The 12,269-nt window shown below is 52.3% G+C and overlaps 1 protein-coding gene across 4 annotated transcripts in view; it reads left to right on the forward strand.

The window, feature by feature from the left end:
- Nucleotides 1–3,353, forward strand: part of JPH2 (junctophilin 2) — a 61,604-nt gene extending 58,251 nt beyond the window's left edge. For 3 of the 4 annotated variants that reach the window (XM_037012873.2, XM_037012874.2, XM_037012875.2), the window contains 2 exons: nucleotides 305–399; nucleotides 1,634–3,353. In XM_037012873.2, coding sequence (XP_036868768.1) covers nucleotides 305–385 — 81 coding nt within the window. In that variant the 3' untranslated portion in view covers nucleotides 386–399; nucleotides 1,634–3,353. Of the gene's footprint in view, nucleotides 1–304; nucleotides 400–1,633 lie in introns of those variants that run through there. The other variant, XR_012131324.1, reaches the window with a different exon arrangement.
- The last annotated feature ends 8,916 nt before the right edge of the window (nucleotides 3,354–12,269 follow it).

The following is a 12,269-nucleotide window of genomic DNA, read 5'->3' on the forward strand; positions in this document are numbered from 1 at the left end:
TGAATGGAGTCCCAGAGGAAGATGGTGTTGCCTGGTTCCAGGCCCAGCTCTGCCCACTCTGCTTGAGGACACGTCCTTGGCCCTCTCTGGACTCTGAGTGGTTTGGTTAATAATGTCTCAGAATCTTTCCAGCTCCATGGTCTGCTGTCCAGGTGCTGGATCCAGCAGGGGGCAAATCAGGGGAAGGGGTGCACTCAGGAGGGTCTTGCCAGGAGTTCCTGCTCCTCTGTCCAGCCTTGTTGTGACCTGGGTGGGGGGTGTTTCAGAGGCCATGGGTACTCAGGCCTCTCTCCACTGCTCCCAGGTCCCCAACACCATCCTCATCTGCATGGTGATCCTGCTTAACATCGGCCTGGCCATCCTCTTCGTTCACCTCCTGACCTGATTCTCGCCTACCAGGTGCTGCTGGGGAGAGGATGGGAGCCCTGTAGAGTTCCGAGCCTCAGGGTCTTGGGAGGAAGGGTTTGTCCATCTAGTGGCTACTGGAGGCCCATCCCCCTAGCAGATGCAGGACCTAGAATGTGGACATGATAGATCGTGCCCTCCCCAACACAAACACACACACACACCCCTACCACACCTGCTCCCTGTCGGGTGAGCACTGGGAGCTTCACTTGTTCATTCATTTGACCAACATTTACTGAGCTACTGGTCTGCTGGGATGTAGGAATACAGCAGGGACTCACTCCTGGCCCCAAACATGGGGCGAGCACAGGAGCAAACCCTTAATGTATCAGCTCATTATGTGCAAATCTTACAGTTCAAAATTCAAGCCGAACAGTTCTTGACCCTCTGCCCTAGGTGTAGGCTGGGTTCACCTGGGATGGCCCGACTCCCTTCTCTCACCTTGCTTTTCTCTTGCCCCACTTCAGGCGTTAGTCCCTCAGCCCCCTCTTCCTGAAAGTCCACTGTGGGTCCCTTGTTTCCATCGTGGGCTTCCTCCCCACGATGGAGTGGGAGGGCTTGGTGGGGTCCAGTGAAAAGCAAGAGGGCTGAGCTGAAGAAAAGCGGCCCTCACTGGTCTGAGTACCTACAAGACACAAATCTTTTCCCACTAGGATCAGCCTTTACACAGTGAATCTTGTGCTTGGTGATGCTAACAGCTTCTGCCTCTTGCCCTGCACACCAAAGACACCCCCCCCACCCCCCACTCCTTGATCCTAGCTTACAGTGGGCTGGAGGCTCCTACTCCCAGGAGGCTCCTACTCTGTCCCAGTCCCAGGACAGAAGGAAAAGAAATCCCTGTCCAGTCACCCAGTAAAGAGCCAATGACAGTAGTATCAGCCTGGTAGGTGCTGCCCTAGCTGAGCTCTGCTAAGTCCACGTTTCATAGCGGATCTGGGAATGACTGCTGCCTGGAAGGATAGAAAGGTCGAGTGAGGGGACCGTGGGGGATGAGGAAGGAAGGGAAGAGGGTACCAGGCAAAGGGAACAGGAAGGGCCAGGAGTGGCCTAAGGGACTTGCCTCTGCTCCTGCTGAGCCACAGCCACCAGTAAGGCTGCCCTGGGGGCTTGGAGAGGTGGGATGTTCACCCCGAGAAAATCAATCCTGAGGCTGACACCCTGCCTTTAATGTGGCTCAGCCTCTTCCTCCCTTCCTCTCCCATCTGATCCTCTTGTTGTCTCTTTGCAGAGGCAGGAGTTCCTGCTGAGGACTGAGGACACGAGGACCCATCTTTTTCCAGTGCCAGGCAGGCTGGCCAAGGAGGACTGGACCCTGGACCTGGGGGTTCCAGCACACATCCGTGCCGCCAAGATTTAGTGCCTCCCTGGCGCCCATGCTGGTGGCCGTGGTGCCCTGAGGAACAGATCCCATTGGGAATCCTCCAGGAGCTATCCGCCCAGCACAGGCGAAGCCCCAAAGGACAGCCTGGTCCCTCAAGCTCCCCGGTCTGCTCCTGTTCCACATCCTCACCCACTCTTTCATTGCACAGCAAGGTTTCCCCCTCCCTGGGCTTTTGTGTGCCTGGGGAGAAGTCACCAAACCAGGATGTTAATATTAACTGCCTACCCCCTTCTTTCTACCCTTCCCTCCACTTTATTTTAACTTTCTGGCTGCTGCTGACCCCCCAAGCAAGCAGAGGGAGTGACAGGTCCCTGCAGTGGGCAAGTGAGGAGGACCTGCTCTCTGTGCAGAGGCCCTCCTTTTGCAGTCTTGACCCAGCACACACACTGCCCCTTGCTTAAAGAGGTTTGGATGACAATAGAGGATGTGGGCAGGCTCCGTTTGAATACAGGGCTCCTGTCTCCTCCCACCAGTCCAGTTAGCTTCCCATCTGGACCAAAAGCCGAGGAGGAGACACGAGGAATTGGAGCCTTTGGCTGGGAAGCCACTGGGTAGGTGGCCATGGGGTGGGTGGGAAGAAGGGCTGAGGGGCCATTAGGATGGCCCCTGTTTGTGAGTGTGCCCAGGCCTAAGGCTGCATTGCATTTAGGGCTTCCATTGTGCTCAGGATGCTCAGAGGTCACCCTGCAGGAGCCCTGGGGCTGAAATAAAGCTACCGTGATGCGCTCTGAATTGGTTTTTCTGCTTCCCCAATGAGGACCCACAGCAGGCTCAGGGGAGCATGAACATGGAAGCCCTTGGAAGCCAGGCAGATTTCCCTGGGGAAGACTCTCAGGAAGGTGCTAAAGACAGGCTGCTGATCAGCATGCACTTCCCAGGGAGAGAGGAGCTGGTCTGGGACTCCCACTGGGCTTGCTGACAGAAGATGGTATTTGCACGTAGCTCTTTACAGGTGTTTTGCATCACAGTGGGTCTCTGGGCCCTTGTGCTTGCTGGGATTGGTTGAAGGCTGAGGGCTTGTGGCCCACCACCCATGCGAGGATGGAGAAGAAGGGTTTCCAGGCCCCTCCAAACCCAGAGAAGGACGTGGCGGTGGCATCCAAGCAGAGCGCATGGAGCTGCGTGTGGCCCGGCCTCCCCAGGGCAGCTCTGCGAACTGAAGTTTGCTTCTGATAGGGTCAGCTTTCCCCTTCCCTTCAGTGCTTGGGAAACGTCCTCCAGCTTCACACTTGCTGTTTCAAGCCCTGCGGGGGCCTTGTGGTGTGGCTGGAATCTTGGACTGCATTTCTGTGGAGAGGATCCTGCAGATTCTCCCATCCTCCGCTAGCCAGGGCCCGAGCTCCGCACCTGTGTTTGGGCTTTTCTGGACTCTAGGGAATGAGAGGGGCGGGCCGGGATGCTTCTCAGGGCTGACAGGCTCCAGGCCTCAGCCTGAGGTCATTGTCTGGCCCAGTGCTGGGGCCTTTGGCTGCTGGAGCTCCTGGGCCTAGTTTTGGGACTGGTGTTGGGGTTGAGGGTTCAGGATGCTGCAGTCTGTGCAACAATAAACCTGCATCTGCTCACAGGCTCTGGCTGGGCTGCCGTGTCTGCTTGTGGGCCCAGGATGAGGGACCCGCTGAAGGGGGCCATAGACGCGGGGGACATGCTGGTCCAGGCCTTATCTCTCTTACAGTCTCCATAATGCCTCTGGAGGGGCAACTGACAGGCTTCAGTTCTGGTGGGGGGAGATTAAAGGCCACCAAACCTCCAGGGCAGACCCTGAATTTCTAAAGCAGACTTCCAGAAGCTTCCTTGAGCAGCATATGATGGAAGACAGAGCCTGCCCATTGAGATTGGGTCTTCATGGGCTTCAGTCCTGCTCAGCCACTTATTTCTCTTCTCTGAGCCTCAGCTTCCTCATCTGTAAGATGGGAAAGTAATAGTACCTACCTCATGGGTTATAGTGAGGATTAGGGTAAACATAGAAGCTTGTGTAAAGCCCAGCTACAGAGAGCCGCGGAGAAATGGAGACAGGCCATTACTGCTAGTGCACTACAGTGCTGTCGTCAGCCCTCTGCAAAGCCTTCCTGGGTTTTGGTGGAAGACTTTGGAAGCCCTAAAGGGGTGGCGATGATTCAGGCCCCAGTTAGTCACAGGATGTCTCAGTCGGGGGAGATGTTCTCCCAAAGCCGGCAGCCCCAGAGGGATAGTTGGAGGGGAGGGTCCCTTGCCCACCAACAGGTTCGTTCCAGCAGCTCCTGGAGTGACTTGGTCATCAGGAGAGGCTCTCCACTGCTGCCACTAACCAGCTGTGTGAGGGCTGGTCCCCTGTTCTGTGCCCAGTTTCCTCTTCTGCTGAGGACTCCATGGTCCCTGCCCCACTGCCTTCTTCACAGGCAGAGCAGTTGTGAGAATCAAATGAGATAGACTGTGGGTGGTAAAGAAGTTTCCAAAAAACCTGGAATGATCAAGGGACCTGCAAGAAGCAGGATGGGCTTAGAGGGACTACAAAACCTACTCAGGGAAGCGGGATGGGCAAGCAGGCCAATTGGCTGGTGTGTGTGTGTGTGTGTGTGTGTGTGTGTGTGTGTGTGTGTGTGTGTGTGTGTGTGTGTGTGTGTGTGTGTGTGTGTGTGTGTGTGTGTGTGTGTGTGTGTGTAAAAAGTGAGAGTGACAGAGGGATGGCTATTTTAGAATCATCTTGGATGGTTTGGAAAAAGGCGCATTTCGGAGCCAACGGGGAGCCCGGGCACGTCAGATAAGGTGGAACGGAGTCGGGCGCCGCCTACTGGCCCGGCGCAGCACAGACGCCTCCCGTCGCCGCCGCCGGACCGCTAGGAAGCTGGTTCTTCACCATGCCAAGATGCGATTAAGGTGCCCCGTGTCATGGGGGAACTTGAAACCACCCTTGGACATTGCTAGGGCCTGTGTTCACTGACCACGGCCCTGGGTCTTGGCAGGCCTTTTCCAGGGCAGAGAAAGGAAGGAGGCCAGGAACCTGTGGGATTCAGATTTGGGATTCATGGCAAGAAGGGAATTTTCACAGTATCTGACAGACCCACAAAGGGTCCAGCTGTGCTAGGAAAGATGCATATGGGGCTCCGAGAAGGTAGCAGAGGTCCTCAAAATCACACAGTAATTCCATCAGAATGAGGGCTATAAAAATTGCTACCATTCAGGGCCAGCTTCATGGACCCCACACTTGGTTTGATGCTTTTTTGTCACCATCTTGAAGTTACAATTTTTGAACAAGGGGCCCCATGTTCTCATTGTACACTGAGTCTCATACGTTATGTAGCTGGTCCAGCACCATCTGCTGGACAGGCTTCATGAGTGCCAGGCTCTTACCTCTGCCCATTTTACAGATACAGAAACTGACAAAGATGTTCACTAAGTTAACCAGGGTCAGGCTGACTTCAGAGGTGCCCCTGTAAGAGTGATACTGTGTTACCCCCTGAGAAAGGGCAGGGGCTCTGGACCTGGTGGCAGAAGGTGAGGCCCACCCAGGCTGGGGTCTCCAGTGGGAAAAGAGGAGGGGATCATAGGGGAGCAACTCCCCAGAGAAGAGAAGGTATCAACGGGCAGAAACCTCATTTTTATCCTGGACAGCCAGCTTCTCAGAATTCATCCACTGACCAAATGCATCCCCCTGAGTGCATTACCTGAAAACCATGATTCTAAGCACACAATGTCAAGATGCTAAGTATCTTGATTTCGATTATTTTAGAAATTAATGCCAATTAAATTCCTCTGCAAAGGGGCTCCAGAAGCTTCTAGAGGGCCATAGGCAAAGCCCTCCATTACCATGAGAGCTGACCTTGCAGCCTCAAGGCCCAAGTTGACTGGCCCATCTGCTTAATCCCCACATGCAGCCCCCGTAGACTCCCCCTCCCTCCAGCCAAGGCTGAGTCCCAGCTGTCTGAATCGCCTCACTGAACCCTCACATCCTCTCTAACTGCCACTTCCAGCTCTAGCTTAGACCCCCTGGTCCTTCCCCAGGCCCATGTCCTCTCAAGGCACATTTCCTGCTTCTAAGTCACCCCTTCTCCCGTCCCCTCATTGTCTGGCCCCCTGTCTGTCTCCCATCCTTGTTACACAGAATCATGGAGAGGATCTTGGCATAGAGTGATTAAAGACCCCAATTTAGAGCCAGTCTGCTCAGGACCGCACCCCAGGTTTGCCCTGCCTGATTGTGTGTCCATGGGCAAGTCGGCTCCTCACTGGGAAATGAGGATAACAAATACCAACCTCATAGAGTTGCCTTGTGGTCTACATTAAATGATCCAACTTGTGTCAATTTCCTAGTATACTGTGCACACTCAGTCAGCCTTGCTTTGTCCTCTTACTGCCCAAGGCATCACAAGCACACAGCCACTGGCCAATCACCCCCCACCTATGGGGCAGAAGCAAATCTGTGGGGCAGAAGGAGCTTTGGTGTGCTGGACAAAGAGCCCAGGACCTTGTAAGGAGGTGTGAGCAGGTGTGCAGGGAGGGGCAGGGCTGTTGCCGAGGGGAGCTGCTCTAGAGGGAGGTGGGGGAAGGGAGCCCCCACTGTCTGGTCCAGGCCTGGTTTGGGGTCCTCCGTCTCCCGGGGGCGGCCCATCCAGCTAGAGGGCAGGGTCTCCCATCAGGCAGGCCTTTCTCGTGGGCTCTTCATTCCCTTCTGGCCTCTGAGAAGGAAGGAAGTTGCCTCTCCAGGCAGAACATCAAGTGGGGCCGAGGGGTATGTGTGTGTGGGGGTTAGGGATCCAGCTGGACAGAATGACACCACCAAGGCCCCCCGGATCCTTCCTGTCTGGGAGGAAAGTGGCTGAAACACTTACCCTCACCCGGGCATTGGACACTGAGAGTCATCCTTCTGGGGGCGTTTTCATTTTAAAGAAAGTGTGGATGGGGCAGTGCACAATCCAAAAGAATATTTTGCCCCACTAAAATTTCAGGTATCCATGGGGCTCAAGCTAGAGTTAGAGTAATCCCTGAACGCTCCCATCCAATAAAACAAAAAATATATAATATCAACAGGGCAACCACCTGTTTCACCTTCTCACAGAGGGAAGGATATTGGTCATGTGGGACCAGGGGTGTATGAGTGCTGGGCTCACACTGGCTTTGTGCTAGCTGCATCACTCTGGGGTCACAGCCAGCACTTGGCAGGGGTTGTTATATAAATTGCATGCCAAGTGATATTCTGCTGTCTCATTGCATTGGTATAGCCACACTCCGTGGGATTGTAATTAGGTCGTGGGAGGGTGGAGGGTAGGAGTGGAGGTGAATCACCTGTGGTACTTACTTGCATATGGCAGAACTAGATTCAAACTCACTGTTAATTCACCCTGCAGTCCAGCATGACCCCTAACCACTCTCTCAGGCCCACTACACTGCCCTGCAGTTCTCAATTATGACCCATAGACGGCGCCACTGCTCTGCTCATGAGTGGTCTCATAGATTTGCTCGAGAGAAGAAAGGCTGTTGTATAAAAAAAATTCACTAATTTTCTGATTAACCAAAAAAAAAAAAAAAAACAGCCCAGCTACTATAAATTAAGCACTTACTATGTGCCAAGCACTAAGCACTTTACATGCATTATTTCATGTATTTCTCACTAGAGCTCTAAGGTTTGAAACATGACTGCCTTTTACAGATAAGAAGCTAAGATTCAAAACCAGGTCTGTTAATCCGTCTTCAAAGCCCGTATTTTTAACCATATCCTCAGACGAGGGCACAGACCAGACGCCTGGAGGTCGCATGGGGCAGTCGCTCTCCCCCTGACCAGAGTCCGCCTGCACCCTGCTGCGCTGCCCGTCTCTTTCCTTTGTTATGGAGTCTGCCTGACTCTGATGACATTTGAATTTGCAACTCCACTTATGGTAATAAACAGTTTATCGACTCCACTTTTACTAACAGCATTTTGTGGTCTAGAGAAACAGAAGATCTGGGGAAAAACACCTGTGCGGAGGTTTGGGAAGGCAGCCAGGAGGGATGACAAATGGCTGTGGCCCAATGCCGTTCCAGAGACATATGGAGGCAGCCCAGTCCTTTAGTGCTCTCCCCGACATGTCTGTAAATGTTTTTCGAGTCAGTCCAGCATGCGTGGCACCATGCCAGATGTGTGGATTTTCTGGGATGGTTGATGGTGAGATGAGGGCCATGGGGCGTGTTTCGACCCCACAACACCCTCACAACCGCGTGATGTGCACCCATGCAGAATCCTTCCTGATTTCTGTCTCTTTTCCAATTTCTTTTTGCCTGGCCCATGAACCAAAGACTGGACCTGACCATTCATTGTGGGGTTTCCAATCAGTATCAACCACCCAGTCTGTTACGGACTGAAAGTGTGTCTCCCCTAAAATTCCCATATTAAAGCCCTATCCTCAGTACCTAAGACTGTCATGGTATATAGAGAGAGGGCCTTTAAGGAGGTGAGTTAAAATGAGGCTATTAGTGTCAGCCCTTACCCAGTTTGACTGGGGTCCTTATAGAAGAGGAAATTCAGACACACAGGGACACCAGGGTCTCTGATGCACAGAAAGCAGGGACCATGTGGGGACCCAGAGAGTAGCCAGCCATCTGTGAGATGAAGAGAGGGGCCTCAGAGGAAACCGAACCTGCTGACACTGGGATCTTGGAGGTAGCCTCCAGAACTGTGAGAAAACAAATGTCTGTTGTTTAAGCCACTAAGTCTGTGGTGTTTTGTTAGGCAGCTCTAGCAGACGAATACAGCCTCGTACACAGAGGACATACAGCAGGCTAATATACTGTCTTCATCAAATGTGGGCCAAGTCAGGGGCTTGGACAGGGCTGGCTGAGCTGAGGATGTGCCTACAGCCTAGAGTCATAGATCTTAGAAGGAAGATGAAGGAGCTACCACTACCCCTTCACCCCCACCATCCCCAGGGTGAGACACTTATGTGGAAGACTTGATTGGTGCACTTTGTTCCTCACATTCTTCTCCTATTAGTGATGGGAATCATCATTTCTTTATGGGTATGAGCACAAAGAACCCAAATCCTTGCCTTCTAGGCTCAAAAATGTGGTCCAGGAGTAAGACAGAAGAAGTTGGAGAGGAGAAGCCACCTAGCAGTCTTCAGATTGGAGGGGTCTACCTTGGGCCAGCATAATAAAACAAGAGCTACTGAATGTACATCACTGGGCAATTTCAAGACAAAGCAGACAAAGAGAAAATCTAAAACACTACCAGAGAAGGAGGAAAATGCAGGCAACATACCAACAAATGGGAAGCAGAATAATATTAGGTTCATGAACAGCAATGTCTTTGGAATGCAGAGAAGGTTACTTTAGACCTAGACATCTTTACTCAGTCAAACTATTAGTCAAGCATGAGGGGAGAATAGAAACATTTGCAGAACAGCAAATTTATTTCTCATCTACCCTTTCTTAGAAAGCTACTGGGGGATGTGCTTCACCGCAACAAAGAAGCAAAACAAGAAAGAGGATTGGATGGAATCCAGTAAAAAAGAGGTCTCTTCAGTGGAGAAAAGGAAAGGGGTTTGCTAAACAATGATAAAAGGAAACTTCACACGACAGCTGTGAGGTTGCCTAGAGAAAGAAGGAACAATTTGGAGCATCAAGTGTCTGACCATATGCAGAACAAGCTCACAGTTCTGTGAGATTTGACAGGGAGGAGATTAAGCACATGAAGAAAAAAAACAAGAACTATTCAAGGGAAAAATATAACTAAAGTACACACCATGGCCCATCAATGAACATTAGATTATGTAATAGTATTAATGTAAACATGGAATCTTGATTTAACCACAATTATTATGGAACTTCATTGGAAGGACAGGGGAAGTGGAAGCAAAGATTTGTATGAACAAATTTGTATGAAAGAGTTGTATGAACACTAGATCCTTTTTTTTTCCACAAAAAATAGTGAATAAGTTCTTCAAACTGATGTGTTAAAAATGTCTGTTGGGATCATAACCACACTCCCACCAGCTACACCAGCATCCAGGGTCTGGAGCAGGCCTGCCCTCATACTTGCAGGTGGAGATCAGATCCAACTGGAGATCCCTGACCCACAGCCCACCACCCTTGTCATCCCCCCTCCAATAACCACCCTACAGTGGAGGGGCCTGGTGGGACATTTGTGTCCTGTCTACCTAGTTCACCTGCCCACTCTTGTCCACCTCCCTCCTTCCTTGACGACAACCTTAGCCACCCCTCAAGGGTAGGAGTACACACTCCAACAGCCGGGGGAGCTGGCAACAAGCCGACAGAGGCCCTGGAAAAGGGAAAGGGGTTCAGAAAGATGGCATGCTCCAAGTAGGCATGTCGCTTTGGCTCCACAGACCCCTCACTCTGTAGGGAGGGCAGCCAGAGGGAGCCACTCAAAAGGCCAACACCAGGCAGTGCCCTGCCTCCCTACTCTAAGGTGCCATTCATATGCAGCAGCCCGAAGCCCAGCCAAAGCTTCATTACATCAGTGGTTCTCAGCCAGGCTGTGTAACCTGCTAGGGGTCAATGTCTGCAGATACTTTGGGTTGTCACACCAGGGGGAGAAGAATGCTACTGGCATCTAGCAGGTGGAGGCCAGCAATGCTATTAAACATCCTTAAATGCACAGGACAGTGCCTCCTTCTCTCCCCAACCTCCCACCCCCACCCCCACTGCCAGCAAAGAATTCTCCAGCCCCAGATGGCCATAGCACCAAGGGTGAGGAACATGAGATACATGTGTGAGTTTGGAGGCCAGCAGATCTGGGGTTCAGACCCTGACTTGTTCTGGGACCCCTTGTTTTGTCTCTGTGCCTCGGTTTTCTCATTTGTGAAATGGGGTTAATGACAACTATTTCACAGGGTTGTCTGAGAAATAAAAAGGATCGAAATGCAAAATGCGCAGCACAGAGTAGGTCCTCAATAAGTGTTACAGGTGTAGCTTAGTTGGAAGAAAGAAGTGAATATTTTTATATGGATAAATCATGAAATAGGGGTCTATGCATATTTCCGTTACATAACAGAGGAAATAGCTAAAGGAGTGGAGAGTATTGCCCCCAGGTGGAGGAGTCGGGGGCTGGAGGAGGGGAGGGCACAGGACAGCCTGTGTTGTTAAACCGTTGTAGAAAATTTGACTTTATAAATTACATCCATGTATTACTGAAGTCTTAAGAGATGAAGTCAAGGACCTTGAACATTAACATTCTTCCTCCCTTGAAGATGCTAATTGCTGTTATAAAGCAGCATGAAATTGCTCTGTCGGTGTCCCACAGGCATGATTGGACACTGCTGAGCCCTGCTAAGTCCTGCATGCTCCAGGCACCATGGGTCTGCCCCCCTTTTCTTGCCCTTCCAGAGCCCTAATTCTGAGCGTATGTGACTCACCTCTGGCCGCTGAAACAAAATACCATGGACTGGGTGTCTTAAATATTGGAAAATAATTGTCTCGCAGTTCTGGACGCTAGAAGTCCAAGATCAAGGTGTTACCAGTTTCTGGTGAGGCCTCTTTACTTAGGTTGCAGATAGCTGCCCTTCTCACTGTGTCCTCACATGGCAGAGAGACAGAGATAGAGACAGAGGGCTCTTGTGTCTCTTCTTCTAAGGGCACTGATCCCATCAGGACGGCCCTGACTTCAAGACTTTATCTAAACTAATTACCTCCCAAAGGTGCCATCTCCAAATACCATCACACTGGGGACTGGACTTCAACATATAAATTTTAGGGGAGACAACTCAGTCCATGGCCAAGGGCAGCAGCTGGCTCCGTGTACCCCTCTCCCCTAGTTGGAACTGCTTTAAAGTGGTTCCTGTAACACTTGGAAGCTGCAGTGTGGACAGCCCTTTCCTGCCTCGTACTCTGATTCCCTTCCTGTCCCTTGAAGTCAGTATTAGTCTCATGGCATGTGGGGCACCCTGCTGACAGTCACCAGGTGAGGGGAGGGTATGGTGGGGCAAGGACTGGGGCCGAGGTCCCCGAGGGCTGCCTCTCCTCACCCCGGACGGCCTCTCCAACCCCCAGCTGTCTGGTCCCCCTGTGCCCCAAGCTCCCGAACAGTTCCCAGTGGCACAGTGCATCCGAGCCCACGCAAATCCCTCTCACCCTGCCCAGAGCCGCCAATTCTCTCCCCTGGGTGACCTCACAGCCCCTGACGATCTCCCCACTTCCGGTCTTCCTCCCCTCAGGCCACCCCCTCCCCAAAGCCAGAGGGGTGCAGTTTGGATCACAGTCTCTCCTTCACTCAAGTGACTCTGTTGCTCTTAGAACAAAGCTCAGACTGCTGATTGTGGCCACGAGTCTCGATCTGGCCCCCGCCGGTTTCCCCAACCCATCTCACCCCGCTTGACAGCCCCTGACATCCGTAGGCAGGGTAGTTAGACCCTGCTTGGGCGTGTCTGCGCCCCTCGCAGCTGAGAGGCCGGCCTCGGCATGAGGACACTTCCACAGGACCCCGCGCAGCAATGAGGCGGCGGGCGGGAGCCTCCGCCCCAGAATCGGGACGGTAGCCTTACTCTCTGTTATTCCGGCCTGTCTGCGCGGGAGCCCGGGA

The sequence above is a fragment of the Manis javanica genome, chromosome 5 (genome assembly GCF_040802235.1).
Source record: "Manis javanica isolate MJ-LG chromosome 5, MJ_LKY, whole genome shotgun sequence".
Lineage (NCBI taxonomy): Eukaryota > Metazoa > Chordata > Mammalia > Pholidota > Manidae > Manis > Manis javanica.